General features: G+C 41.5%; 1 protein-coding gene across 3 annotated transcripts; it reads left to right on the top strand.

Moving 5' to 3' along the window:
- Positions 1–212: 212 nt before the first annotated feature.
- Positions 213–23,516, top strand: DNAJC8 (DnaJ heat shock protein family (Hsp40) member C8). 3 transcript variants are annotated; one of them, XM_090268911.1, is made up of 9 exons: positions 213–315; positions 2,719–2,820; positions 8,270–8,326; positions 14,062–14,128; positions 14,644–14,738; positions 16,362–16,433; positions 20,614–20,705; positions 21,555–21,630; positions 22,695–23,516. In XM_090268911.1, the coding sequence occupies exons 1-9, from the start codon at positions 238–240 to the stop codon at positions 22,815–22,817; spliced, it is 762 nt and encodes a 253-aa protein (XP_090125037.1). In that variant the 5' UTR covers positions 213–237; the 3' UTR covers positions 22,818–23,516. The 3 variants fall into 3 exon arrangements, with proteins under 3 accessions (XP_090125037.1, XP_090125038.1, XP_090125039.1); XM_090268912.1 differs by lacking the exon at positions 2,719–2,820; XM_090268913.1 differs by lacking the exon at positions 21,555–21,630.
- The last annotated feature ends 1,738 nt before the right edge of the window (positions 23,517–25,254 follow it).

Below are 25,254 nucleotides of genomic sequence, written 5' to 3'. Positions count from 1 at the left end.
AACGGGTTGAAGTTTCTCTCTCTCCTCCTTCTTTCTCTAAAATCAATGGAAACATGTTCTCGGGTGAGGATTTCAAAAAAAGGAAAAAAAAAAAAAGTCTTCGATTTGCAATGTCCCACGGGGTTCTAAGCCCTTTAAGGGTCGCTAGGCAGGAGGCGGGGCTAGAGAGGCGGACCTGTAAGAACCACTTGAAGCAGCGCCTGCGCAGAAGCGTCACGTGGTGGCTGGCCCGGGGAAATGGCGGCTTCAGGCGAGAGCGGGGCTTCTGGCGGCGGAGGCAGCACAGAGGAGGCATTTATGACCTTCTACAGTGAGGTGAACCACGAGGGATGAGTAGTGGCACCGGGGCGACCCCGCCTGGATCTACTCTCCCAGCGGGTGAAAGCAGTGGTCCTCCTGGCCTGGACCGTTGGGCGGCTCCTCCAGTCTGGCCTTCCGGGCGGCGCGGGGCTGGGGGTGTGTGTGTGTTTCTCCCTGACAGCTGCTGGGGGATTCCCTAAGCAACGCAAAAGAGGCTGGGGATTGAAGTCTGTGGGTAAATGGCAAGTCTGGCTAGCAAAGTACCTGGGCACGCGCAGAGTTCCCCAACTCCGCGGAGTTAGGGCTGGTAAGGGCTGGCAGAAGCTGGCTGTCCTGGCCCCCGTTTTTACTTTAAACGGAGCACTTTCTACTTAGTCCTCTGTAATGAATTGTATTAGTGGTTATTTCTGCTATTCGCAAATGCCAGGCACTATGCATCATGGCAGGTAAACATTATGTCCATTTTACAAATGACAAACCTGAGGTTTAAGAAAGTGAAATAATTTGTTCTGGGTCTTGCAGCAGATAACAGCTTGGTATGTTAGGACAGGAGTCAGTTTGATCTGAACCTCGTTTACTGTCGCATTTCCAGCGCTTTCTACATATGGTTTACTCAGTAAATATTTGTTGAGTAAATTAATGAATTAATAAATGAAAGAAAAGCAAGCCATTTGGAGTCAGAGAACCTCGGATTTGATGCGTGCATGGCAGTTGACTGTGATCGAATTCTTTTAAGGCATTGATTTTTCAGGTGTTGTTTCCATGCCCGTAAAACGGGCTATTATTAAAACGAATTTTTATGAGGGTTCTTTGAGTAATGTATAAGACAGAATTTCATAAGTAGAAGCATCTTTGTAAGACTTAAGGCTGAAGATGGAGCTCTTTAAGTTGGCATGGATTAGAGGAATGCAGTTGCTCCTAACCAGGCTATGAGCTGCTCAGAGGGAAGCATCATATCAATTCATCTTCTACCTCTGATGTCTGTAACAATGTGTGTTACCTAGTAGTTCCTCAAAAATATTACATTAAAAATGGAAATTAGCGCATCCTTTGTAGTCTGTCCTTTTGAAATGTCTCATTCACTTGAAAGTGTTCAGCAATTATAATGGAACCTGCTTCCCTTACCAACTCTTAGTTTAAAAAGAAAAGAAAAGCAATCCTGGTTGGATGAATGAAAGTACCTAAAGGAGGATCCTTCAATCATCATTCAACCAATGTTTATTGAGCACCTGACAGGTACTACTGTACTGTTCATGTGCTGCAGATATGGTCGTGATCAACAGAGAAAAATGCTGTCTTCATTTTGTAGAGCTTTCATTCTATAGAGAAGGCTAAACAGTAAACAAACAGATGTACAATATAGTGTCAGGTAGTGATTGAAGTGCTTTGAGGAAAAATAAGCCTGGGGAAAAAAGACTGGGTGAGTGAGTGAAGTGGCATGCTATTTAAAAGAGAGTGAAGAAGGAAGATGCTGAGAAGGAATGGTTTTTTACGTTATTGAAAATCTTTCCAAACTTGTTTGGCCAGAGGAATGATGGTGGCAAATAACATACCAACATTCATTCCAACTGGCATTCTATGTGATAAAGCACCAAGGATGTTTTCCTGTGACTACTTAGTGACTATTCTCCTTCACATTGTCTTCAGGCCAGGAATTTTTCTAACTCTGTTAGAGTTAGGTAGGCAGAGTTATTTGTTCCCTCCCACATACTTTTTTAATGCTGCTTTTAATATATATTTCAGTGTAATTGTATTTTTTCTTTAAAAAGTTGTAAATTAACGCCCTGGCTGCTGTGGCTCAGTGGATTGAGCGTCAGCCTGTGAGCCAAGTGTCGCTGGTTCGATTCCCAGTCAGGGCACATAACTAGGTTGCATGTCAGGTCCTAAGTTGGGGGCGCGAATGAGAGGCAACCACACAGTGATGTTTCTCTCCCTCTCTCCTTTCCCCTGTAAATAAATAAATAAATAAATAAATAAATAAATTTTAAAAAAGTTGTAAATTAACTATGCACACACTCGAGTACATCTTCTATCATTTGAAGGTGGTGGTTGTGACTTTGAATTCTCTCGATGGTTGCTCTGGAATCAAACTGTTAAGATTAAAATTCTTATTTGCAAGTTGGGTAATTGGGAACAAGTCCATTAACCTCTCTTAAGTCTCAGTTTTCTTATCTGTGAAATGGAGGTAATAGTATCCACTAAATAGGATTGTTGAGAGGAATAAATATGTGTAAAGTTTTCACATTATTAAAATTCAACAAATGGTAGCTATTATAATTATTCCTCAAAGTGGTTAGCAAAATAGCTTGCACACGTAGATACACAAATGTTTGCTGAACATGTCAGTGAGTAATTTAAGATGACAAATTCAGAATTTATTTTTAACTAAATGAAGTTTTTAAAAATCTTTTATTTTAGGTGAAACAAATAGAGAAGAGAGATTCAGTTCTGACATCCAAAAATCAGATTGAAAGATTGACCCGTCCTGGTTCCTCCTACTTCAATTTGAACCCTTTTGAGGTGAGCTATCTCAGTATCTCAATATTGCTGTGACATCATGATGGGGAGCTTTGCATAGTTGCAGGCAGACTTAGATCAGAACACATGCCTAATTTGTATTATGTTGAATGGTTGGAATTGAACTTGGGTAGTTTTATTGTGAGCAGAACCTGAGAGGCAGCATGTTAAGGAAAATAAGATGATCTTTGCTCTGTCAAATATTCTCCATCATCTTTTAAGTAACCAAAATATATATGGATTTATTTTCAGATGTGAAGGAATAGCTAACCTTGATAAATTTAGAACCTTTAATTTAATTTGCTTGTTAAGATTTTCTCTTTTTACCACACACACATACACACAAATATGAAAAATCCCAACAACCGAAAAGTGATCGTAAGATTTTAGACAAGCAGATATACGTTTATAGCTTTAAACTTTTCCTCATAGAAGTGAGTCATATTTCTTATTAAAATTTGAAATATAAAGGAAGCAAGAATAAATAATTTATACTTCTACCTAAGAAAAATTGCTATTCTTAACTTTATATTCAAACTTCTAAGTTTTATTTAAAAACATGGAGGGCCCTGGCTGGTATGGCTCAGTGGATTGAGTGCTGGCCTGCGAACTGAAAGGTCGCTGGTTTGATCCTTGGTCAGGGCATGTGCCTGGGCTGCGGGCCAGGTTCCCAGTTGGGGCCTGCAAGAGGCAGCTGATTGGTATTTCTCTTCTTTTCTCCCCCTTTTTTCTCCTCTGTCTAAAATAAAATAAATAAATAAATAAATAAAATCTAAAAACAAAACCATGGAGGATCATGTGTATATTTCATGCTATTTATTTATTTATGCTATTTTATTTTTAATTATATTTAATTGAGTATGCTATTACAGTTGTCCTGGTTATTTTCCCCCATTGCCCGCCCCTGCATCCCTCCCCATTCCCTCAGACAGTCCTCCCACCATTGTTCATGTCCATGGGTCATGTGTATAAGTTCTTTGGCTCCTCCATTTCTTATACTCTACATCCCCATGGCCATTCTGTATCTACCTATTTATACTTCTTAATCCCCTCACCTCTTCACCCTTTCCCCCACAACCCCTCCCATCTGGCAACCATCAAAATCTTCTCCATATCCATGATGCTTTCTCTGTTCTTTTTGTTTGTTTAGTTTGTTTTTTAGATTCCACTGTTGATAGATTTGTATTTTGTGCCATTTTGTTGTTCATAGTTTTGATCTTTTTCTTAAATAAGTCCCTTTTAAAAAAATATTTATTTTCTTAGAGGGAAGGGAGGGAGAAAGAGAGGGAGAGAAACATCAGTGTGTGTGAGATACGTTGACAGGTTGCTTCTTATACACCTGCAATTAGAGACCTGGCCTGCAGCCCAGGCATGTGTCCTGACCAGGTGTCAAACCAGTGACCTTTCAATTTGTAGGCTGATGCTCAATCCACTGAGCCACACCAGTCAGGGCTTAAATAAGTCCCTTTAACATTTCATGTAATACAGGGCTTGGTGATGATGAACTGCTTTAGCTTTACCTTGTCTGGGAAGCTCTTTATCTGCCCTTCCATTCTAAATGTTACCTTTGCTGGGTACAGCAGTCTTGGCTGTAGGTCCCTGCTTTTCATCACGTTGAATACTTCTTGCCAGTCCCTTCTAGCAGGCAAAGTTTCTTTTTTAGATATCAGCTGACAGTCTTATGGGAACTCCCCTGTAAGTAACTAATATCTTTTCTCTTGCTGCTTTTAAGATTCTCTCTTTAACCTTTAGCATTTTCATTATGATATGTCTTGGAGTGGGCCTCTTTGCATCCATCTTGTTTGGGACTCTCTGTGCTTCTTGGACTTGCATGTCTATTTCCTTCACCAAATTAGGGAAGTTTTCTTTTATTATTTTTTCAAATAGATTTCCAATTTCTTGCTCTTTCTCTTCTTCTGGCACCCACCCCTATGATGTAAATGTTGGACCTCTTGAAGTTGTCTCAGAGGCTGCTTATACTATCCTCATTTTTTCTTTTTTCTTCTTGTTCTGATTGGTTGTTTTTTGCTTCCTTATGTTCCATATCACTGATTTGATTCTCAGCTCCATCAACTCTACTGTTGTTTCCCTGTAAATTGTTCTTTATTTCAATTAGTGAATCCTTCATTTCTGGCTGGATCTCTTTTATGCTGTTGAGGTCCTCACTAAGTTCCTTGAGCATCCTTATAATTAGTTTTTTGAACTTTGCATCTGATTGATTGCTTATCTCCATTGTGGTTAGCCCTTTTTCTGGAGTTTTGATCTCTTCTTTCATTTGGGCAGTATTTCTTGGTCTCCTCGTTTTGGCAGCCTCCCTGTGTTTGTTTTTTTGTATTAGGTAGAGCTGCTTTGACTCTGTGTCTTGGTAGTGTGGCCTAATGTAGTAGGTGTCCTATAGGGTCCCGTGGCACAGCCTCCCATATCACCCAAGCTGGGTACCCTTCATGTGGGCTGAGTACACCTTCCTTTTATAGTTGAACCTTGATTGCTGTTGGCAGATCAATGGGATGGATTTACCCAGGCCGGTCAGCTGCAAAGACTGGCTGTGACCACTGACCATCAACCTCAGCTTTCTGAGGAGGATCAGCTGTGCAGGGGCAGGGTGGTGGTGCTCTGATGTGGTCTGTAGCTGTCCACTGGGTGTGCTGGCCCTGGGATTTCCCAGGTGGTGCAGGCCAAGGTCAGTCCCCACCTGTGATTTCCCCGGGCCCACCTTGCTTGAGCTATAAAGCAGTCTGAGATATCTGCTACTTGTGCTGGGCTTGGAGATTCCCAGGTGAAGCCAAGCTGTGAATCTAGGCTGTCTGCTTGGTAGTGCTCTGCCTGGGACTCACTGAAGCCAGCTGTTGCTTGTTTGATAGGATTTAGGTAGTTGTGAAGCCTGAGCCAAGACCAGCCATTCATATGGAAAAGAAGCTTGGCTGGGCCCCTAAATTGGGTGGGGCACAATCTCAGGGGGTCTCCAAGGCCCGTCAAACACTGTTAGCCAGATTGATGGGGTCTCAGATATGGCACCAGCTTTCAGGCTCTGTGTGGGGAGAAAGAAAAGAGACAATGGCTTCTGATCACCTTGATACCAGATACTTCAGTTCCTCCTAGTATGCCACTGGTGCCTTTCAAGCTTCTGCCCTGGTGCTGGAGCTCCGAGGGAGTCTGAGTAGGTAACTCCGTGTATGTGTTTTAAGAGGAACTGCTTGGGCCTCCATCAGTTTCTTCCACCAACTCAATCTGTGCTGGTTTTGTAGCCAGAAGTTATGGGGATTTATCTTCTTGGCACTGTAACCTTGGGTTGGGGGCCTGGTGTGGAGCTGGGACTCCTTGCTTCCGAGGTATCTCTCCCGAATTTTTATCCACCATACATGGGTGAGGGACTGGCCCATTCTGCGACTGTGCTCCTCCTACCAGTCTGGATGGATGTGGTTTCTTTCATCCGTAGTTGTCAGACTTCCATTCAACTTTATTTCTGACGGTTCTGAGTGATGGTTGTTCTATATTTTAGTTGTAATTTTGATGTGGTTGTGCAAAGAGGTGAGCCATGTCTGCCTATGCCACCATCTTGACCAGAAGTCCCTACTTCCTGTTATTTTAAATGCATTGTTACATAAATTTATATAATGTATAATTATTATTTAAATAATTTCTTTATTGTAGGATTTTAAAATTAGCTTCTAAACATTTACAATTGTAAATAATTTGAAATGAGTATTGTTAACACCTTATGAGAATAATACCTATTGCACTTAAAGTTTTTTATTTTTTAAAACGATTTTATTATTTTTAGAGAGAGGGGAAGGGAAAGAGAAAGAGGGGGAGAGAAACATCAATGTGCGGCTGCTTCTTGCATGCCCCCCAGCCAGGGTCCTGGCCCACAACCCAGGCATGCGCCCTGACTGGGAATAAAACCGGTGATCCTTTGGTTCTCAGGTCGACGCTCAATCCACTGAGCCACACCAGCCAGGACAAAAGTGTTTAAAATTTTTTTCTATTTATTGATTTTATAGAAAGTGGAAGGGAGAGAGAGAAACATCAATTTGTTGTTCCACTTATTTAATGTACTCATTTGTTGATTCTTATTATGCCCTGACCTGGTTTTGAACCCACAACCGTGGTGTATTTGGGTGACACCCTAACCAGCTGAGCTTCCCAGATGGGGCTGAAACACCTTATTTATGCATTAATTGGTTTATTCTTTTTTAAAAATTTATTAATTTATTTTTTTAGAGAGTGGGGAAGGGAGGGAGAACGAGGGAAAGAAACATTGATCGCTTGCCTTTTGTATGCACCCCAACCAGGGGACTGAAACTGCAACCCAGGCATGTGCTCTGACCAGGAATTGAACCTGTGACCTTTCATTATGTGGGTTGATGCCCAGCTCACTGAGCCACACCATTCAGGGCCATCATCTTTTCTTACTAGTGCTTCTCAAACTTTTAATGTGATTCATACCAGCAGGGGATCTTGTTAAAATGTTGATTTCTAATGCAGACCTACTGAAGTGGAGCCTGCTCTTCTGAATTTCTAACAAATTCTTCTCTCTCCCTGCCCTTTCAGGGCCCTGAATACCCAGTAAATTTAATAGATGATGCTGTGTTGCATCCCTGGACTACAATATGAAATCATGCTTTAATTGTGTACCCTATAACATGTTCTTCCTAAAAAAGTACTTATTATAGGGTAATTAAAAAATATGTTCCCTTGCCTATTTATCTTTGCATTTCTAGTGCATAGCAGTGTATTCAGTGGGTGGTAGTTACTATATAAAATACTCAAATGAATGTATGTATTTGTGGTGGTGGGATTAGAATCCTTGATGAGAAATGTCAATACCAGGCTTGGAAAAGAATGAATAAATTTATTTTTTAAGACAGTATTGCTCAAAAAGTACAGCTGTTCTGCCATTTGGAATCAGACTTTCCTGGCAGGGGGTGGTAGGCATTGATCGCAGGTTTTCACAGGTGATTGTGATGTTCACTCTGTGTTGAGAACCATTGGGCCATGTAAATTATAGATCTAAAATGGAGCCAAGTGGGCATTTCTCAACTGAGGTGAGTATCAGGTAGCCAGCCTCATTTTTTCCCCTGTTGAGTTCTATGCTTTCTCCACATTTGCAAAGGTAAGTAGGGGATGGGGGTAGGTATTTTTCGTAATGAATAGAGAAATGCAACATTTTCTAATGGTTTGGAAATATGTCTCTGGATACAAGGGAAATTATTATTTTTCTGATGGAGTGAAAGTAACTATACTGTATTAATTGCAAACCTGAAACAGTAGAGCTATTATTCCATTATTGATTTGCTCATTTATATTTCTTGAGCATTTTTTAGAACTGTATGCCTGCCATAGTTCTAGAATACTGAGTACTATTCTAGATGTTGATATGTATAATCATTGGGCCCCTCAAATTTATGAATTCTTTAAATTTCTTTTACAGTTTTGATTTTGATTCTTTCAGGTTCTTCAGATAGATCCTGAAGTGACAGATGAAGAAATAAAAAAGAGGTTTCGGCAGGTATGGTACTATTTTCCTGTAATGGATAGAGTTTGAACATTAAAAAAGTGTAAGCATGTGATGATTCTGTTGGGCCTTGTATTATGATTTTCGGGCCAGCATTTAACCATTCTTTTTTGTTGTTGTTGTTTTTGTTTTTTAAACCTAAGGCCATGTAACTCTTAGATAAAAACCTCATAGTGACATAAAATCTTAAATATTATCTAATGACCATAGCTTACCTCTGACTAGAACGAATTTTATATCCAAATAAAATCTCTCTAGCCCCTTAATTAAAAGGGAGAAGTACAGGGTAGAATAGTAGAGCTTCTATGGAGTCATACTTATTAAATCTCCTGGCTTCCAGGAGAGAACAAGTTAAATGATTTTTAACAGTTTATTTATTTATTTTTATTATTATTTTTTAATATGCTTTATTGAGTATGCTATTACAGTTGTCCCAATTTCTTTTCCCTTTGTTCCCCTCCACCCAGAGACCCACTTCCCTCCAGTTGTCCCCCACCTTAGTCCATGCCCATTGGTTGTGCATATAATTCTCGACATCTTCCTGTCTACTCCACTCCGTCCTACTATGCTTCCTAATTCCTGTACCATCTCCCTCCGTTTTCCCCCTTCCCCTTCCCCGCTGACCTTCCCCCAAAATGTTCCCCGTACTTACTTAGTTTGCCTTTGTTTTGATTCCCTAGCTTCTGTTGTTGGTTGTTGTGATACAGTTTTCATTTTAATGTTCATAGTTTTGATTCTCTTTCTCCTAAACAAGTCCCTTTCACATTTCATATAACAGTGGTTTGGATCTGATGAACTCCTTCAGTTTTACTTTGTCCTGGAAGCACTTTCTCTGCCCTTCTATTCTGAATGACAGCTTTGCTGGATAGAGTAATCGTGGTTGTAGGATTTTGCTTTTCATTACTTTGAATATTTCTTGACAGTCCCTTCTTGCCTGCAGAGTCTCTTTTGAGAAATCAACTGATAGTCTTATTAGGACCCCGTTGTACATAATTCTCTTCTTCTCTCTTGCTGTTTTTAAGATTCTCTCTTTATCCTTAATTTTTGACATTTTGATTATAATGTGTCTTGGTGTGGTTCTCCCTGGGTCCAGTTCTTTTTGAACTCTGTGCTTCCTGGACCTGTAAGTCTATTTTCTTCCCCAAGTTAGGGAAGTTTTGCTTCATTATTTTTTCACATAATTTTTCAATTTCTAGTTCCTCTTCTTCACCTTCTGGCAACCCTATGATTCAGATGTTGGCCCGCTCATAACCGTCCCATAGGTTTCTGAGCCTCTCCTCATTTTTCTCACTTTTCATTTCCTTTCTACACTGGCTGACTGTTCCTTCCCTATGTTCCAATTTGTTGATATGATCCCTGGTTTTCTTTCCCTCACCACTAGTTTCGTATGTGTTTTTGTTCATTTCAGCAGGACTAGCCTTCATTCTGTCCCCATCTTGTTTAAGATCTGTTGTTAGTTCTGTAAGCATTTTTATAACCAAAACTCTGAACTGAGCCTCAGAAAGATTTCCTATCTGCTGATCCGTTAGATTAGATATATTTGCTGTCTGGTCAGCTGCGTCACCAGGATCTCTATCATGACCTGTGCCATCCTGACAGTTTTGTGTTTACCTTTGCTTCCTGGGTGGGGCTGTCACACCTCCTATACTATAGGGGGCGGAGCCCTGTGCACTTGTCACTACTGGGCGACCCTACTCACCGTGCTGTGGTGTGTTGTGTGGGGGTGGGGGTCCAAGATGGATTCCTGCCTTTCACTCTTGGCTGAGAGACCAGCAGTTGCTTCCTCTGTCCCCACGCCCTCTGGGCCTCACAGTCCGAGGCAATGGGGGTCTGCCTTCCCTGGTGTTGGAATCATGAGCTGATGGGTTTGGTCTGCAGCCGGGGGTGCTCCCCAGGCGCTTCTCGCCTCCCCTTAAATACAGGTGTCTGTGCTTGCCCCCATCCCGCCACCATTGCCAAAGCTGTTGCCGCCAGCACAGCTTGACCTCTCTGCCTCAGCTTCACCCCTCCTACCCATCTGGATGAGCATTACTTCTTTATAACTTCATACATTGGACTTCCATGTAGCTTTATTTTCTGGAACTTCTGGTTATTTCTGGTTTTGCAGTAGTTATATTCCTTCTTAGTTGTGGAGGGAGACGGAGCATGTCAGTCTAGGCCTTCATCTTGGCCAGAAGTCCAACAGTTCTTTATTTTTAAGACCTCATTTCTCAATTTTTTTTGTAAACTGAACTGAATATGTAGGACATAACTGGTTATAAGGAGTGCTGTCTGGAAATTCTCTAGGAAAGGAGCTCCACCACAATCTCTGGTTTTTGTTCATTCTAATGTTAATAAAAAAAAATGTTAATAACTCGAGCTACAAAGTTTTATAGTGTCCTTTTTAAAGATCCTTCCAGTTTTGACAGAGTAACACCGCCCCCCAAGCCTGTCCTTCTGTGAGTTGAATAATTCACTTCCTGTAATCTATCTTTACAAATTGGACTTCTATATTTCAGTGGGTGTGCTGCAAGAATTTTTAAAACATGCAATCTCTGACTATTTAGTCCGGCACTGACCTCTTTTCCCTTAAATTGTTCTTTTTTTTTTTTTTTTTTTTTTAAGATTTTATTTATTTTTAGAGAGAGGGGAAGGGGGGGAGAAAGAGGGAGAGAAGCATCAATGTGTGGTTGCCTCTTGCATGCCCCCAACTGGGGACCTGGCCCATAACCCAGGCCTGTGCCCTGACTGGGAATTGAACTGATGACCCTCTGGTTTGCAGGCTGGTAGTAAATCCACTGAGCCACACCAGGCAGGTTTGTTTTCCCTTAAAGTGTTTAAAAGAAAAGAAAAAGACAACATCCAACACAACAGTAGCGGTCCAATGGGAATGAATCAAAACTACACCTATATTTTTGGTCAGATAGGCAAAAAATACATTTTTTGGTGTGCTGCAGAATTTCAGTAATTAGATTATGTGTGTCATGAGATGAAGAGGTTGAAAATTGATGTACTGTGTACCTAAAAGAGCCTGACCACTGCTGAATATTATTCTCAGCTCCTGTATGATATACTTATTAATATCCAGTGTTATGCTTGCTTCTTGAATACAGTAGTTGCCCACACATTGCTGACTCATAATCATCTTATGGTCTACTATTAAGCTAAGATGTTTTTTTATCTTTGCCTACTCAATCATTTCCCATTATATAATTTTATAGTTTTTTTCTTTCTTAGTTCTACTCTTCACTTATATGTAGTTAGCTTTTTTATTTTTTTCAAGTTTTCTAATGTATTAGTATTTCCCAATTTAATAAGCAACCATTGACATCTGTAGTTGGAACGGATTTTATGTAGCTATGACAAAGAATTCAATAAGAGTTCTTATTTATTCATTCCTAATATTTAATATGACCTGGAGTTATATGACTTGAATTTCAATCTTAGCTATACCTCTTAGCAGCTTTTTAAGAAAAGGTTTTATTTATTATTTAGAGGGGAAGGGAGGAAGAAAGAGAGGGAGAGAAACACCAGTGTTTGAGAGAAACATCAATCTGTTGCTTCTCCCACGCCCCCCTCAGGAGACCTGGCCCACAACTCAGGCATATGCTGTGATTGGGAATTGAACTTGCAATCTTTCGGTTCGTAGTCTGGCTCTCAACCCACTGGGCCACACCAGCCAGGGCAGCAGTTTGAACTTGGGAAGGTTACTTTCAGCCTTTCTGTGCCTGTTACCTTAATTGTGAAATGCACATAATGTGTCTACCCCTTGGGGTTATGAGGATTTGAATGAGATAATACATATAAAGCACTTAGAATAGGTCTTGGCATATAGTATGTCTTCTGTATTTTTGTAAAGACTATTTATTTGTTTTTAAAAACCCCCTGGCTGGTTTGGCTCAGTGGATTGAGCGTCGGCCTGCGAGCTAAGTGTCGCTGGTTCGATCTTCCAGTCAGGGCACATCAGAGAAGGAAAACTCTGACTCCAAAAAACCTCCGCTGCCTTGCGGCATACCTCTTCAGGGGAAAGGCTAGGGGAGTAAACCTCGACAGAAAATCCAGAGCCGGAGTCCCTAAGGCGGTTTGACGTTGTAGTCATCACCGGCAACTCCTGCGGCGCACCTGAAGCCAAGCTGTATTGACTCCGTCTTTCCCTTGGACCCATCAGCTGCGAAGAGAGGGGGGGTCTGCTGCATGGGCAACAGCAGACCCTCCATATCACCCTGCCCAGGCTCTGTAGCTTCAGCTTCACTGGAGAGGACACTCCAGCGTCATCGCAAGATGTCGATTCAACATGGGAGGAGACAGATACCGTGTCACTCCCGAGTCGGACTGCACAGCCATTCTCGGCAATGCAGATAGACTCTGAAGAAGCTACACCATCGTCTCTCGAGACGGACGGCTGCCGACGACGGATTTATTTGTTTTTAAAAGGGAGGGAGAAAGGGAGAGAAACATCAATGGTTGTGTCTCACATACCCCCAATTGGTATCCTGGCCTGCAACCCAGGCATGTGCCCTGACTGGGAATTGAACTGGTGACCCTTTGTTTTGCAGGCTGGTGCTCAATCCCCTGAGCCACACCAGCCAGGGCAGTATGTCCTCTTTATATGCTAACTGTTGTCAGTGTGTGTTAGTATTCTAAGTTCTTTACTTGCATTATTTCATTTCATCCTTAAAACAACACAATGAGATGTAAGTAAGTACCTAATATAAGCAGAAGATGAGGCAGAGATAGGTTAAGTGAGTTTCTCAAGGTCTCACAGCTAATTGGTGATTGAAGTTGGAATTAGATCCTAAGGTTCTGTTTCCAGTAATGTAGGATTTAGCATTAGATTTTCACTTGCTATCATCTATCAACATAGTCCCTTTGTTGCAACTAGTTGGTTTCTGTCTGTCAATGATAGTAGTTGAGTGGTTCTTAACCATGGCTATCTAAAAGAATCACCTGTGGAGATTTTTGTTTTTTATTTTGACATTAAAAATTTTAAATTATATGTACTTTAAAAAGAAAGAATAGAGCAATCAACACCCATATACTCACCACCTGTTTGGAACAGTTTGCTTTATTAATGATATATTTTTGGCTGAATTGTTGACAAGTAAATCACAGACACCATGATACTTTACCTCTAGATACTTCATCATGAATTTCCCCAAATAAAAAAGGACATTTTTGCATATCCACTTGTCACACCTAACAAAATTAACACTAATTCCTGAATTTTATCTGATACCCAGTCTAGTAGAGTTTTAATAAGTACAGATGCCAGAGACTGATTCAGAAGTTCTGAGGGTGGAAAGTAGACATCTGTATTTTTAAAAAGTCTCACAGGCCTGGAGCACAGCTAGAACTAAAAACCACAGTGTTATAGTAGTAATTCTTTTAGGAAGGAGACGATGTCTCATACCTGTTTTATCCTCTTCAGTGCTCAGGATAAGGAACCTAACAGGAGCTTGTAGTTTTCAGTGGCACTCTCTTCCCCCAAATGATCACAACATCCTCATAATGCTAGTATTGTTCTTAACACTGTGGTTAAAACTGTTTCCCCAGTTGTGTATTTACCTTTTGGTGCTTGAATTTGTTAAAGACCAGTATTTCTGAGCCTTTTATATGATATTTATTAATTTTTAAAAAATGCTTCTGGCTAACAGCTTTTTTGCCATAGTACCTTAGCGCTTTTGGTTTCAGGAGTGCAGCCAAAGTGTAAATGATCCTTTTTGCCAAACCTAACCTCTCTCTTATTATAGCTCTCCATCTTGGTGCATCCTGACAAAAATCAAGATGATGCTGACAGAGCACAAAAGGCTTTTGAAGGTATTTGTAAATTTTCCTGCTGCTGAATAATATATTGTCATTGTTAGGGACAAACTGTTCCTTGTCCTTGATCAAGAAAAGAGTGTAATAGTTTTGCCTTCTGGTCATGAAGAAGCTGGTTTTCAGTAGAACAGTTGTCATTACAAAGCAAAATGTTGCTGTTTAAGAAATAGACCTTAAGTTTACTTTCTTAAAATTTCTCTGTGCCAACAAAGACTGTTATTGCATACGATCATTTTTTTTCTGTGAACATAAAAGCTAATTGGCAGTGTTTTATCACTGAGTTAAACCTAGATGTGGTGTATTAGCCTTGAGTGTATATTTAATTTTTTTCCCAGGCTCTCAGGAAAGTCATTGCTATAGTTATATGTTTTTTAATTAGTTTAACAACAGTAAATAATTTAAGAAAGTAGGGAATGCTTTTAGATGGCACAAGTCCATTTACACTGCCTGAGTATAGTTCAGACTTGCAGAGGGTGTTTGCAGAAACAGTTAATTTCAATGTTTTGCATTAGCTGTGGACAAAGCTTACAAGTTGCTACTGGATCAGGAACAAAAGAAGAGGGCCCTGGATGTAATTCAGGCAGGAAAAGAATACGTGGAACACACTGTAAGTATTTATAGTGCTGCTGTGTTTACAGGAAGTATTAGCACGCCTTGGGCACCGCGTAGGAGGGTTAATGGTACACGGCAGTGCCTACCGGCTTGGCTGAGACTGCTCATGTGGTCTGCGCCACTTCGCATGGTGGTGGTGAGATAGTGTGTGCCTAGAGCTCAGGATGAGGGATGGCTCGGACACTCCTCCAGCCTTTTTCCTTTACTTGGGCTCAGCCAAAGGGCCGAGAAGTGATTCAGCCGCTTTCCTTACCAGTCCTGTGTTGTGGAAAGAGGGCTTTTCTTGTCCTCTCTTTACATGTCACATTACCTCATTTTGAGAGTGGAGAAGTGGAGTAGCAGTGGTGACACTTCACCCTTGATTTTTATGCTTGTCCTTGTGAAGGGGTTGGAACATGGGCTTGAGGTAGGCTGACAAGGGAGTATGAATACATTTTTTTTTTAAATAGCGAGGAGTTACATGTCTGTATTAGCAACAGGGAAGGACTGAGTTGGAATAAATTTAGTTAGAGCTGGTGTCATTGTTATTTATGCATTACCAAACTCCTGAGTGGTGGGAAATGTTGAGGTGGCCTGCTTTGGGTAAGAAAGGTCTTTGCTTTTATTTTTACTTGCTAGGGCAAGAATCTTGAGATCACTTATAAGCGATATGTCAATTGGGAGTGAATATGCGTGTTATCTTCTCGTTGAAGAGCTTTGGAATCTAAAACAGAACTTTATAACCAGTGGTAATAATGACTCCAAGTTTAGATGAGCAGAATGAGTTAAAAGAGGATATGGATGACCATAATTATATCCTGTGGTCATGTGTTGGAAATGGCACATGCAGGCCCAGTTCTGGTAAAAATCAGAGAAGTACCTGACAATTTGTACTTGAATCATTGTGGTAGATGCCCTTCTTCTATATTGGGCTTGTCAAGGAGCCATGCTCAGTCTTTCTGACCACAAGGTGGCAGTGGGGCCTTTCTGAGCGTGGGAAGCACTTTTCTTTTTGCTGGTGTACAACACTGAATGATTATTTAATGGAGCAATGTCATTCTTGTGTGAATGAGTATATTTGATTATTTTGGATCTCTGTTTGCCAAAGTGATAAAAACACCAGTTGACACAATGTGAAAGTTATTGGTTTAAAGGGGTTTAACAGTGAAAATGATTAAGAATGCAGTTGTAGAAATGCCAGAAAAACAATACTTAATATTCTGTAGCTTCTTCTAAAACCTGACAAATATATATATGTATATATATATAGATATATGTCTATATCTATATATATGTTTTACTATGAACATATAACTATAAGCTGTGAAAGAAATATGGGTAATGTGTTGAATTTATCAAAAGCTCTTTCAAGCTGGCCTAGGATTTAGTGAGTTGGGGACAGCTTCCTTGCTGGTCCCCTTTTATCCTTTCAGATAGATTAAATTTTTGATGAGGTTAGGGAAAGGACCCCTGGTTCCTAGTTTCCCTTGACTGCATTGCTGTTTCAGAGGGGAGGTGGAAGGCTCATCTGTTTTCCAATGCTAACTTTCTGTTATAGAAAATACATATATTACATATGCAACTTAATGGATGTTCTCAAAATATGAATGCTCATTTTTGATGAAAATATTTCTTTTAGGTGAAAGAGCGAAAAAAGCAATTAAAGAAGGAAGGGAAACCAACAAATGTAGAGGAGGATGATCCGGAGCTGGTGAGTTAAATGTGGGAAAAGCCACCTAACCTCATGTACTTAGGTTCACTGATTGGTGGGTTAAAGAGAGGGAAGCCTAAAGAATGATGCATACATGCTATAAACATTTTATTTTAACTTAAAATATCAAATTACATTTATTCACCCTTTTAAAAAGTTCACCTCTTTTTTGACATAGGGTTGTCACCTTTTCCTTTGAATGTGTGATAGCTGTCTGGAATTTGCAGTTGACTTTATTTTATGAAATATACACACAAAGCATTTTCCATAGTTTCTTGTACTCTTAGTTGCTTTTTTAAAGTATATTTTATTGATTATGTAGTTACAGTAGTTCCAATTTTTTTTACTCTTTGCTCTCCTCCGCCCAGTACCCCCTTCCCTCCAGCAATCCCACCTCCCTGGGTTGTGCATATAAGCTCTTTAGCTTCATCCTTTTCCTATACTATTCTTAACACCCTCCTGTCTATTTTGTACCTACCAGTTATACTTCTTAATCCCTGCACCATTTCCCCATTTCTCCCTCTTCCCCTACCCAGCTGATAACCTTCTAAATGATCTCTATACCTATGACTCTGTTCCTATTCTGGTTTGCTTTGTTGGTTTTTGTTGTGATTTTTTAGATTCAGTTGTTGATAGTTGTGAGTTTGTTGTCATTTTAATGTTCATAGTTTTGATCTTTTTCTTAAATAACTCCCTTTAACATTTCATATAATAATGGTTTGGTGATGATGAGCTCCTTTAGCTTTACCTTGTCTGGGAAGCACTTTACCTGCCCTTTCATTCTAAATGACACCTTTGCCAGATAGAGTAATCTTGGTTGTAGGTCCATGCTTTTTGTCACATTGAATACTTCTTGCCAGTTCCTTCTTGCCTGCAAAGAAAGTTTCTTTTGAGAAATCAGCTGATAGTCTTATAGGCACCCCTTTGTAGGTAACTCTCTGCTTTTCTCTTGCTGCTGTTAATATTCTCTCTTTATCTTGAACCTTTGGCATTTTAATTATGATGTGTCTTGGTGTGGTCCTCCTTGGGTCTAGCTTGTTTGGGACTCTGTGCTTCCTGGTCTTGTATGTCTGTTTCTTTTGCCAAATTTGGGAATTTTTCCTTCATTATTTTTTCACATAAGTTTTCAAGTTCTTGCTCTTCCTTGTCTCCTTCTGGCACCCCTATGATTTGGATGTTGGCACGTTTAAAGTTGTCCCAGACATTCCTAAGCCTCTCCTCATTTTTTTCAATTCTTGTTTCCTCATTCTGTACTGGTTGCTGTTTATTTCTTATGTTCCAAATCATTGATTTGAACCCTGGTTTCCTTCCCTTCACCATTGGTTTTGTGTGGATTTTCCTTCGTTTTATTTAGTATAGCCTTTACTTATCCCCTTATGCGTTTGCCATACTCAAGCATGTCTGTCAAGCCTGTGAGCATCTTTATCACCAGTGTTTTGAACTCTGCATCTGTTAAGTTGGCTATCTCCTGGTCGCTTAGTTCCCCCTTTTTTCCAGGTACCTCTCTCACTTCCACACCGGACTGGCGCCTCTTTAGCTGTTGCACTGGCTATTGTTCCCCGAGTGGGTGGGTCTGCAGACGTTCTAGGACCGTGGGTCCCTTTAAACAAGTGGACTCCGCTGAGAGACTGGCAGTTTCTTCCTCCACCCCAACCCCCACTGGTTTGCACAGTCAGAAGCAACGAGGCTTTATGTACCCCTGGCGCTGGACCGTGAGCTGTGTGGACAGGTCTGGTGCAGAGAGCGTTCCTCAGGTGTCCCTCCCTACTATTTAAAACGTGTGACTGCACTTCCCATTGGCCAGCTGCTGCTGCTGCTGCCACACCTCATTCTTTCTGCCCCAGCTCTGCCCCTCCTACCTGTCTGGATGAGTATTGCTTCTTTATATTTTTGTTTGTTGGACTTCCATGCAGTTTGATTTTCTGGAACTTCTGGTAGTCTCTAGTTTTGAGGTAGTTGTATTCCTTCTTAGTTGTGGAGGGAGATGCAGCGTGTCTGTCTAGGCCTCCATCTTGGTCGGAAGCCCCTAATTTCTTTTGAAGTATATTAAAAACTTAGGTACTCGTGAAACAAACCAAGAGCAAAATCCTAGATATTTGATTTTTTTCTAGTCTTTTCCAGATGTCTCACCTGTACCTCATGCAACAGCAGTCATTTTTAGGAACTTACGTTTATTGAATTTTTCTAAAGCATTATACTTAGTTTTAACAAACATTTTTATAACCATATTCATTAATTTGTGATATTTAAATCACACAAGTTTAGTATTAATTACAACTGACATAGATAGCTTTGGGAGCAATCACAAATGACTCTTAAACAGCTGTCTACTAGCCATGAGTTCTTGTGCTCGGTAATAATTTACAGAGACATGGAGAGCATTGGGTAATCCAGAGGTTATTTAATGGAGATTGGTTAAGAGAGAGACTTTCCTTAAATATTTATGTCTTTTTGCCTCTCTAGCCTGAAAAGCTTAAAGTCATCTTAATTTTGCCTCAACTTAGGTCAACATGTAACTTATCCTTGTACCTGTCTTGTTTTTAAAGATATATTGAAGAGAGGCTATCTTGCTAGGGAATCTTCCTTGCAACTTCTCTTGCTTCAGTGATTTTGTAAGAGTGTCTTCAGAAAAGTGACTGGTCCCATCTGCTATGTGGTAACATTGCTTGAGAACTTCTAGGCCATATTTTCCCTTGGCCACCTGTTGTGGGTTTACTCTGTTCCTGTGTTTTAGTTTTTTTCTCTTTAGTCTTATTCTCTCTTCCCTTTAGTTATCCTCTCTAGTCTTTTCTGAAGACCCTCTTACAAATATTCCTTGGTTCTTCTAAGTAACTTTTTTTAGTTGCCTTTTTCTCTGATTACAAGGAACACAGGCTAATCATAGAAAATTTGGAAAAAGCAAAAAAATGTAAAATATTGACAGTCACCAGCAATATCATCCAGGAGAGTTTAGAGCTTTTAAAGATGTTAAAGTATTCTTTACAGACTCTTTTACTCCATTGATGTTTATCTTTATTAGGGACTGGAGTTGGTCAGCATTGCTTTCATTTTGGACAGGTAACAATATTAAAAGAAGTGAGAAATTTGGGGGCTTCTTTACTTTTTTTTTTTTCTTCATCTACTACTCTCTGCCTCAGTGTCTCTGATTTTAAGATATAAGCCCTATGAAATCTGCATGATAGGTTATTTCCTATATTTCTTTATACATTTGAAATACTTTGTATGTTCGGCAAAAGTTTTAAAGGTAGAGATTTGTTTCCTATCTAATGTATTACTTTCTATCAGTGTAATAATTAGAATATAAGTTCAGCTGTGTACAACTGAGACCCAAAATGACGGTGACTGGAACAAGGTAGCGATTTGTTTTCTCACCTGTATAATAGTCTTTGGGAAGATGGCCATTGGTATGGCAGCCTTGGGACATGTGTCATCCAAGGACCCCGTCTATTCTGACTCTGCCAATAAGGATGTTGCTCTTGTCCTCGGAGTTCAGAACAGAGGAAAGGGGCAAGAAGGGATAAGTCTATTCCTTTTAAGAACATCCAAAAAGTTGCTACATTACTTTTCTTAATATCTCATGGGCTAAAACTAAAGTTATATCACCATACCTAGCTATTCTACAAGGAGGCCTAGGAAACATAGGCTTTTATGTGGGGTGGCCATGAGTCTTAAGGTAAGGGATTTTAAATGGATGGAGAATAGACGAGGTGGCGGGGGGATAGGCAGGCAGTAGCCCTGCCATAGTCAGTACACCTCTAAGACTGGTCTACTTGATAGCAACTTCCTACCTCTCGTACCTGCTTCAGTGCCGAGCACAGAGTAATTATAAAATATTTTTGAAAAAAGATATGAAAGTTATTTTTGGAAAGTCATTGGATGAAAGAGCCCTCCAAAATCTCACATGGTTGTGATGAGTAGGTAGAAATTTTTCCTTACTGGTGACTTTTACTAAAGCATTTTTCCTGTGTATCATCTGAATGGGGAAAGTGGTGGAAATAGCTCATAGGCAGACATCTTATTTATCCCCCAAGAGTACATCATAAATTAGTTCTTTTTGAATAATCTTTTTCCTTGCGGAGTTCTAAGCTGCTTTTGTCTTGGGCTCAATCTGAAAGTACTCAATTCAAGTAGCTGGTAAAATACTTAATTTTATTTTCTTTTGTTCTTAATTTTCTTGTAGTTCAAACAAGCAGTATACAAACAGACCATGAAACTCTTCGCTGAGCTGGAAATTAAAAGAAAGGAGAGAGAAGCCAAAGAGATGCACGAAAGGTATATATCAATATATTCATTTAAGCCATATCTAAAGACCTTGATTAACCAATGTTGCTCTTTGGGGATTTTTCTAATGAAGGAATAATGTTATATGTTATTTAAGAGGTTGTTTAAAATAGTTACCTGAAACAATCAAAGTTTTGAATCACCAGGATAAGAAATTCTGACTTTGGAAATACTGAATAGATGTGTCCTTAGTGGCTTTACAATCAAGAGTGCTGGGTGTTTTCTTCCGATTTCATGGAGTGAAATAGGCAGTTATTGAGGCCATTGTTTTTGAGGCCAGAACCTTTTTTGTGACTAGTGGCTGCAGCTTTGGTGAGTATGTACAGTGTAATCACTGACACAATGTTTATTGTCCTTACGGTTTCCCTAGCTCATCAGAAAGCTTGAGGTTAATTTAGTGTATGTATTTTGTGGTGTTGATTGGTGTTTAGCAATAACTAGTTTTTTCTAGTTGAGGTTGTATGAAATGTACTCATTGAGGGATGGGGTTTTGTGCAGAGATCTTCTTGAGTAAGAACCTCTGTTACTGTAATGGTCATTCTGATGAAGCAAGGTAGGCTGGGTTCTCAAGATAGTTTTGTCAGTGGCTGAGCTTCGATGACCCTGTCTTGTCTGTCTGTGTGATGGGAATTTATCTCTGCCTCACAGTCTCATCTGCATGTTTTACAATAAGACATACATGAAGCTACTTGGCGCCCTTCCCAAATGGCCCTCTTTGTAGAACCCTAGAAAACTGATTTAATTTATATGCTTGCTTCTGTGGGGAGATGCCTTAAATTGTATAATTAACACAATCTCTTCAAGTATCGTATGAATACTATGGTCTGGTTTTCCTCCTAGGAAGCGACAAAGGGAAGAAGAGATTGAAGCTCAAGAAAAAGCCAAACGGGAAAGGGAGTGGCAGAAAAACTTTGAGGTAAATTTCCAAGGTGGCCTGGAATTCTTATTCCAGAGTAAGAAAACTTCCCAGTAGCAACTTGGTTCCTGGAGCATTCTCAGGACTGCCTGGGGCCGACAGCCAGGGAAGCGGGGAGTGTGGATGAGAGCAAGAGCTTTGCAGAGCGTCTGGCCTGCCTCTGTAGCCTTCACAGGGGCCCTGAGGACCTCTGAATGGTGTTGGAGAGGTTGTGGTAGGCATAGGCTGCCAGGGGGGCTCAAGAAAAATGGCTCGCCCATGTAATTTAGGGGGCAAACATGGAGTGGTGCCCTACATAGAGGTCTTTTAGTAGAAACTGAGGTTCTTACGGACCTGGTGTCCTGCCTGTAGAGGGACTTAGGGCTTTTGAACTTGACTTCTCTTTGACACCCTAGTTACATCCTTCAGGTGCTCAGCTAGTATTCTGAAGTGAGCAATATTTGGTCTTCTGTATCATTTAGGTGTCAGGGTAGGGATTGACTTTGCTTCTGTACCACTGCATGTATGAGTAAAGGGAGAACACGAGTAGGCCCCTTCATAAGGAGGAAGAGGTCCTAGTGGCCTTCTCAGCACGACTGGAGTTGGCTTGGCACCTCCACGCAAGTTTTGGTGGGGAGTAGGGAAGGTGCAGTGGAGAGAGTGGCTGTGTTGCTGGCTAGCTGCATGGCTCTGAGAAAATGAGCTAACCTCTGAGCCTCGGTGTCGTCATTTGTGAAATGCCGGTGGCACCACACGCCAGTGAGCTTTTTATGGGGACTAGAGTAGCACATGCTGAATATCTGGCCCAGGGACTCCCCACAGAGGGTGGCCTCGTTGCTGAGATGAGTGTTACTCATTTTGTTCTCTTCCAACCTGCGACTGGCTTATCCTGCCCTCTAGGAGTGTTCTGATGCTTTTCTGGGTCCCAGGAAATGGGAGGAAAGCTCAGCTCTGTTCTACTCTTGGATTGTTCCAGGTGGCTGAGCTAGGTTATGGGGGGTGGGGGTGGGCCAGGGGTGGCAGAGCAGGTTCGGGCCCTTCCTCTTAATTAACTAGTTTCCTTACCTTGACCCTCTTGTGTTTAGGAAAGTCGAGATGGCCGTGTGGATAGCTGGCGAAACTTCCAAGCAAATACAAAGGGGAAGAAAGAGAAGAAAAACCGGACCTTCCTGAGACCACCAAAAGTAAAAATGGAGCAGCGTGAGTGACCCCCTGGGGTCACAGCCATAGAACCTTCCGCAACTCTCTCCCCTCCTGCTCTGAAGGACTCATTCTTTCCTCCCATTTCCACCCCAATGTAGAATAGTATTCGCTTTTTAGTCCGTTTTGTTTTCAATACAATTTAATATCAATCAGAGTAATTCTTTTGTACATTGAAACAAGGGGCTTGGTTTAAAAAGAAACCTCCCCCCAACCCCCAGGCCAACCGAGACTGGAAGGGGGCACCGTCGGTGCTGCCTTCTCTCCCCTCCTCCTGTAACTTAATGTTTTGTACTTCACTGTGTTGTCATGGTTAGAGACTTCGTGTATAGTTTGTGGAAATCATCCAATTAAACATATTGATTAAAACGGTGTTGCTGTGACTTCAGAGACGAGCCTGAGCTACCTTGGGAAGCCCCTTTGCTTCATTGTTTTGCCTCTGGTGATGGTATCCTTCCAAGCCGCAGATCAGACAGGAAAGGCAGTGGGCGCCCAGAGCAGTTGCTTGATGCGCCGGCGTCCGTGGTGTCCGGCATGTGCTCCCCCGTCTGACTGACCAGGCCGTGTGGCAGGAAGCTCCGAGCTGCCCATACCTGTTCCCTTTCCAAAGAGCTGGCGGTCCTGCACCCAGCACCCTTGTGTCCTAGCCTGTCTGCCTTCGTTAGTGGTAACACTGTACGTGTAATAAACTTTTATACCCTAACCGTGGATGTAGTCTTCGTCAGGTTTTATTCCAGGACGGGTCCCTTGTCTGGCTTGGTCTAACCCTGAAATCCTTTGGAGTTACCACCTATTTGCTAAACCTTAGTTTAGTTTCTTTACAAAATGGGAACATAGATTACTGTGGCAAATTTTAGGGAGGAGTAGCCATGGCATAGTTAAAGTAGCTCCATTGTGGTCATATTCTTCCTGTGTTAGATAAAGATACTGATTGTTTTGAGAGTTAAGAAAGGACGCAGCTTATGTATACTCAAATGCCCTGCTGGTTCTGAGAGACAGGATCAACCCTTGGGAGGGACACAGGGTGAGAAATGGGGAGATGACGCGTAAAATGTGAAGATAGGAGAAACTGGGTGATGTGAAATTAGACTTTTTACAATGTTTTGGAGATGAGTAAAAAGGAATAAGCACAAGACACAATGTCTTGTAGTATCAAGAGCTACTGCAACTTTGATTTGCTTCCCAATGGGAGGGGACAGAAGCTTGGGTGTCTTAACTGCCCTTCCAAGTGCAGCTGAGTGCACCCCAGCTAGCGGTGAATGAGAGCAGGAGGGTGGGTGGGCTGGTTAAAACGGGACCAAGGCAGAGACTTGCTTTGTCGGGTGACACGTCCTGAAGTAACTCAGACTATTGGGTTGGGAGTAGCATCTCTCCTAGTCGGGCAGGGCGACAGCCCCTCAGTCCAGCATGTGTGTGTACACGCCACCTCTTCCTTAGAGGTTATGTGGTTGTCATGGTTCAACTGTCTGCGAGCTCTTGAGGGCTGGGCCCAGGCTTCGCCCTCAAGGAGGCTGTGCCAGCAGTCAGCTGTGGGTAAGCTTATTCATTCAACACACAGGCTGGTTTCGAAATAAAATGGTGAATACCGTGTAGCCCCTGCTTGTCTGCCTCACAGCCTGCTGGGTGCACAGTGCACGAACAGGTAAGAGATCATGAAAGGTACAACCTGCCCCTGCTCTGAGGAGAGGGCCCTTGATCCTGGTCTTAGCAGTTGGGGAATATTTCCTGTGCTTCCCATCCATCCCCGGCGGGCGTGTCATCTCATCATGGCGTCGCTCCGTTGGAGGTCGGGCAGCACCACATGTCACACCAATTGCCAAGTGGAACGAATTCATCTGAGAGGCTAAATTTTCCCCCAAAGACAGCACTGGCCAGAAATAGTCACATGACCACATCTAACTAAATTTGGGAAAACCGGAAAGAAGAATGGGCAGGTTGTAGACCAGAACTTGTCCCTGAGGCTGAACATCTGTTCCCACCTAAGATTTGTTGGCAAGGAAGGAAGACAGGGCAATTGACTGCTGGGGACGACTTAAGTGTCTGGCACCGGTAGGGTAGAGAACTTGAGGGGAAAATATTTCAGTCAGAGGGAACAGCATGTGCAAAGACCCAGAGGTAAGGGCACAGCCCATTCCTGGAACTGGAAGTCCTTTGTCTTGACTGGAGCAAAGAAATGGGTTGAGAGGAGACCAGGCAGATCAGAAGGTCATGTTAAGGAATTTGGGTTTCGGCATGATATTCTATTTTCCTAGAAGGACCAAAGCCTTCCCATGTCCTTTCTGGCACATGTAGCCACAGATCCACTCAGATTAGCCATAGTCCAAACCCATTCTCAACCGTGCTCAGAGCAATCTTTTCAGCAATGACTGGGCCAGGTCCAGGGAGAAGGGTGTGTGTTGGGCTCGGAACTGGGAAGCATTAGTCAAGATGCCTCCAGGGTGGGAT

Source organism: Furipterus horrens, unplaced genomic scaffold (assembly GCF_987537825.1).
Source record: "Furipterus horrens unplaced genomic scaffold, mFurHor1.1.pri manual_scaffold_3, whole genome shotgun sequence".
In the NCBI taxonomy this organism is placed as follows: domain Eukaryota; kingdom Metazoa; phylum Chordata; class Mammalia; order Chiroptera; family Furipteridae; genus Furipterus; species Furipterus horrens.
This window is presented reverse-complemented; position numbering and strand designations above follow the sequence as displayed.

Excerpts from the sequence above, each read along its gene's own strand:
- DNAJC8 (XM_090268911.1), top strand. The coding sequence starts at position 238 with ATGGCGGCTTCAGGCGAGAGCGGGGCTTCTGGCGGCGGAGGCAGCACA. Across the intron at positions 2,821-8,269 it reads TCAATTTGAACCCTTTTGAG|GTTCTTCAGATAGATCCTGA; the intron begins GTGAGCTATCTC and ends TGATTCTTTCAG. Across the intron at positions 20,706-21,554 it reads GCCAAAGAGATGCACGAAAG|GAAGCGACAAAGGGAAGAAG; the intron begins GTATATATCAAT and ends TTTTCCTCCTAG.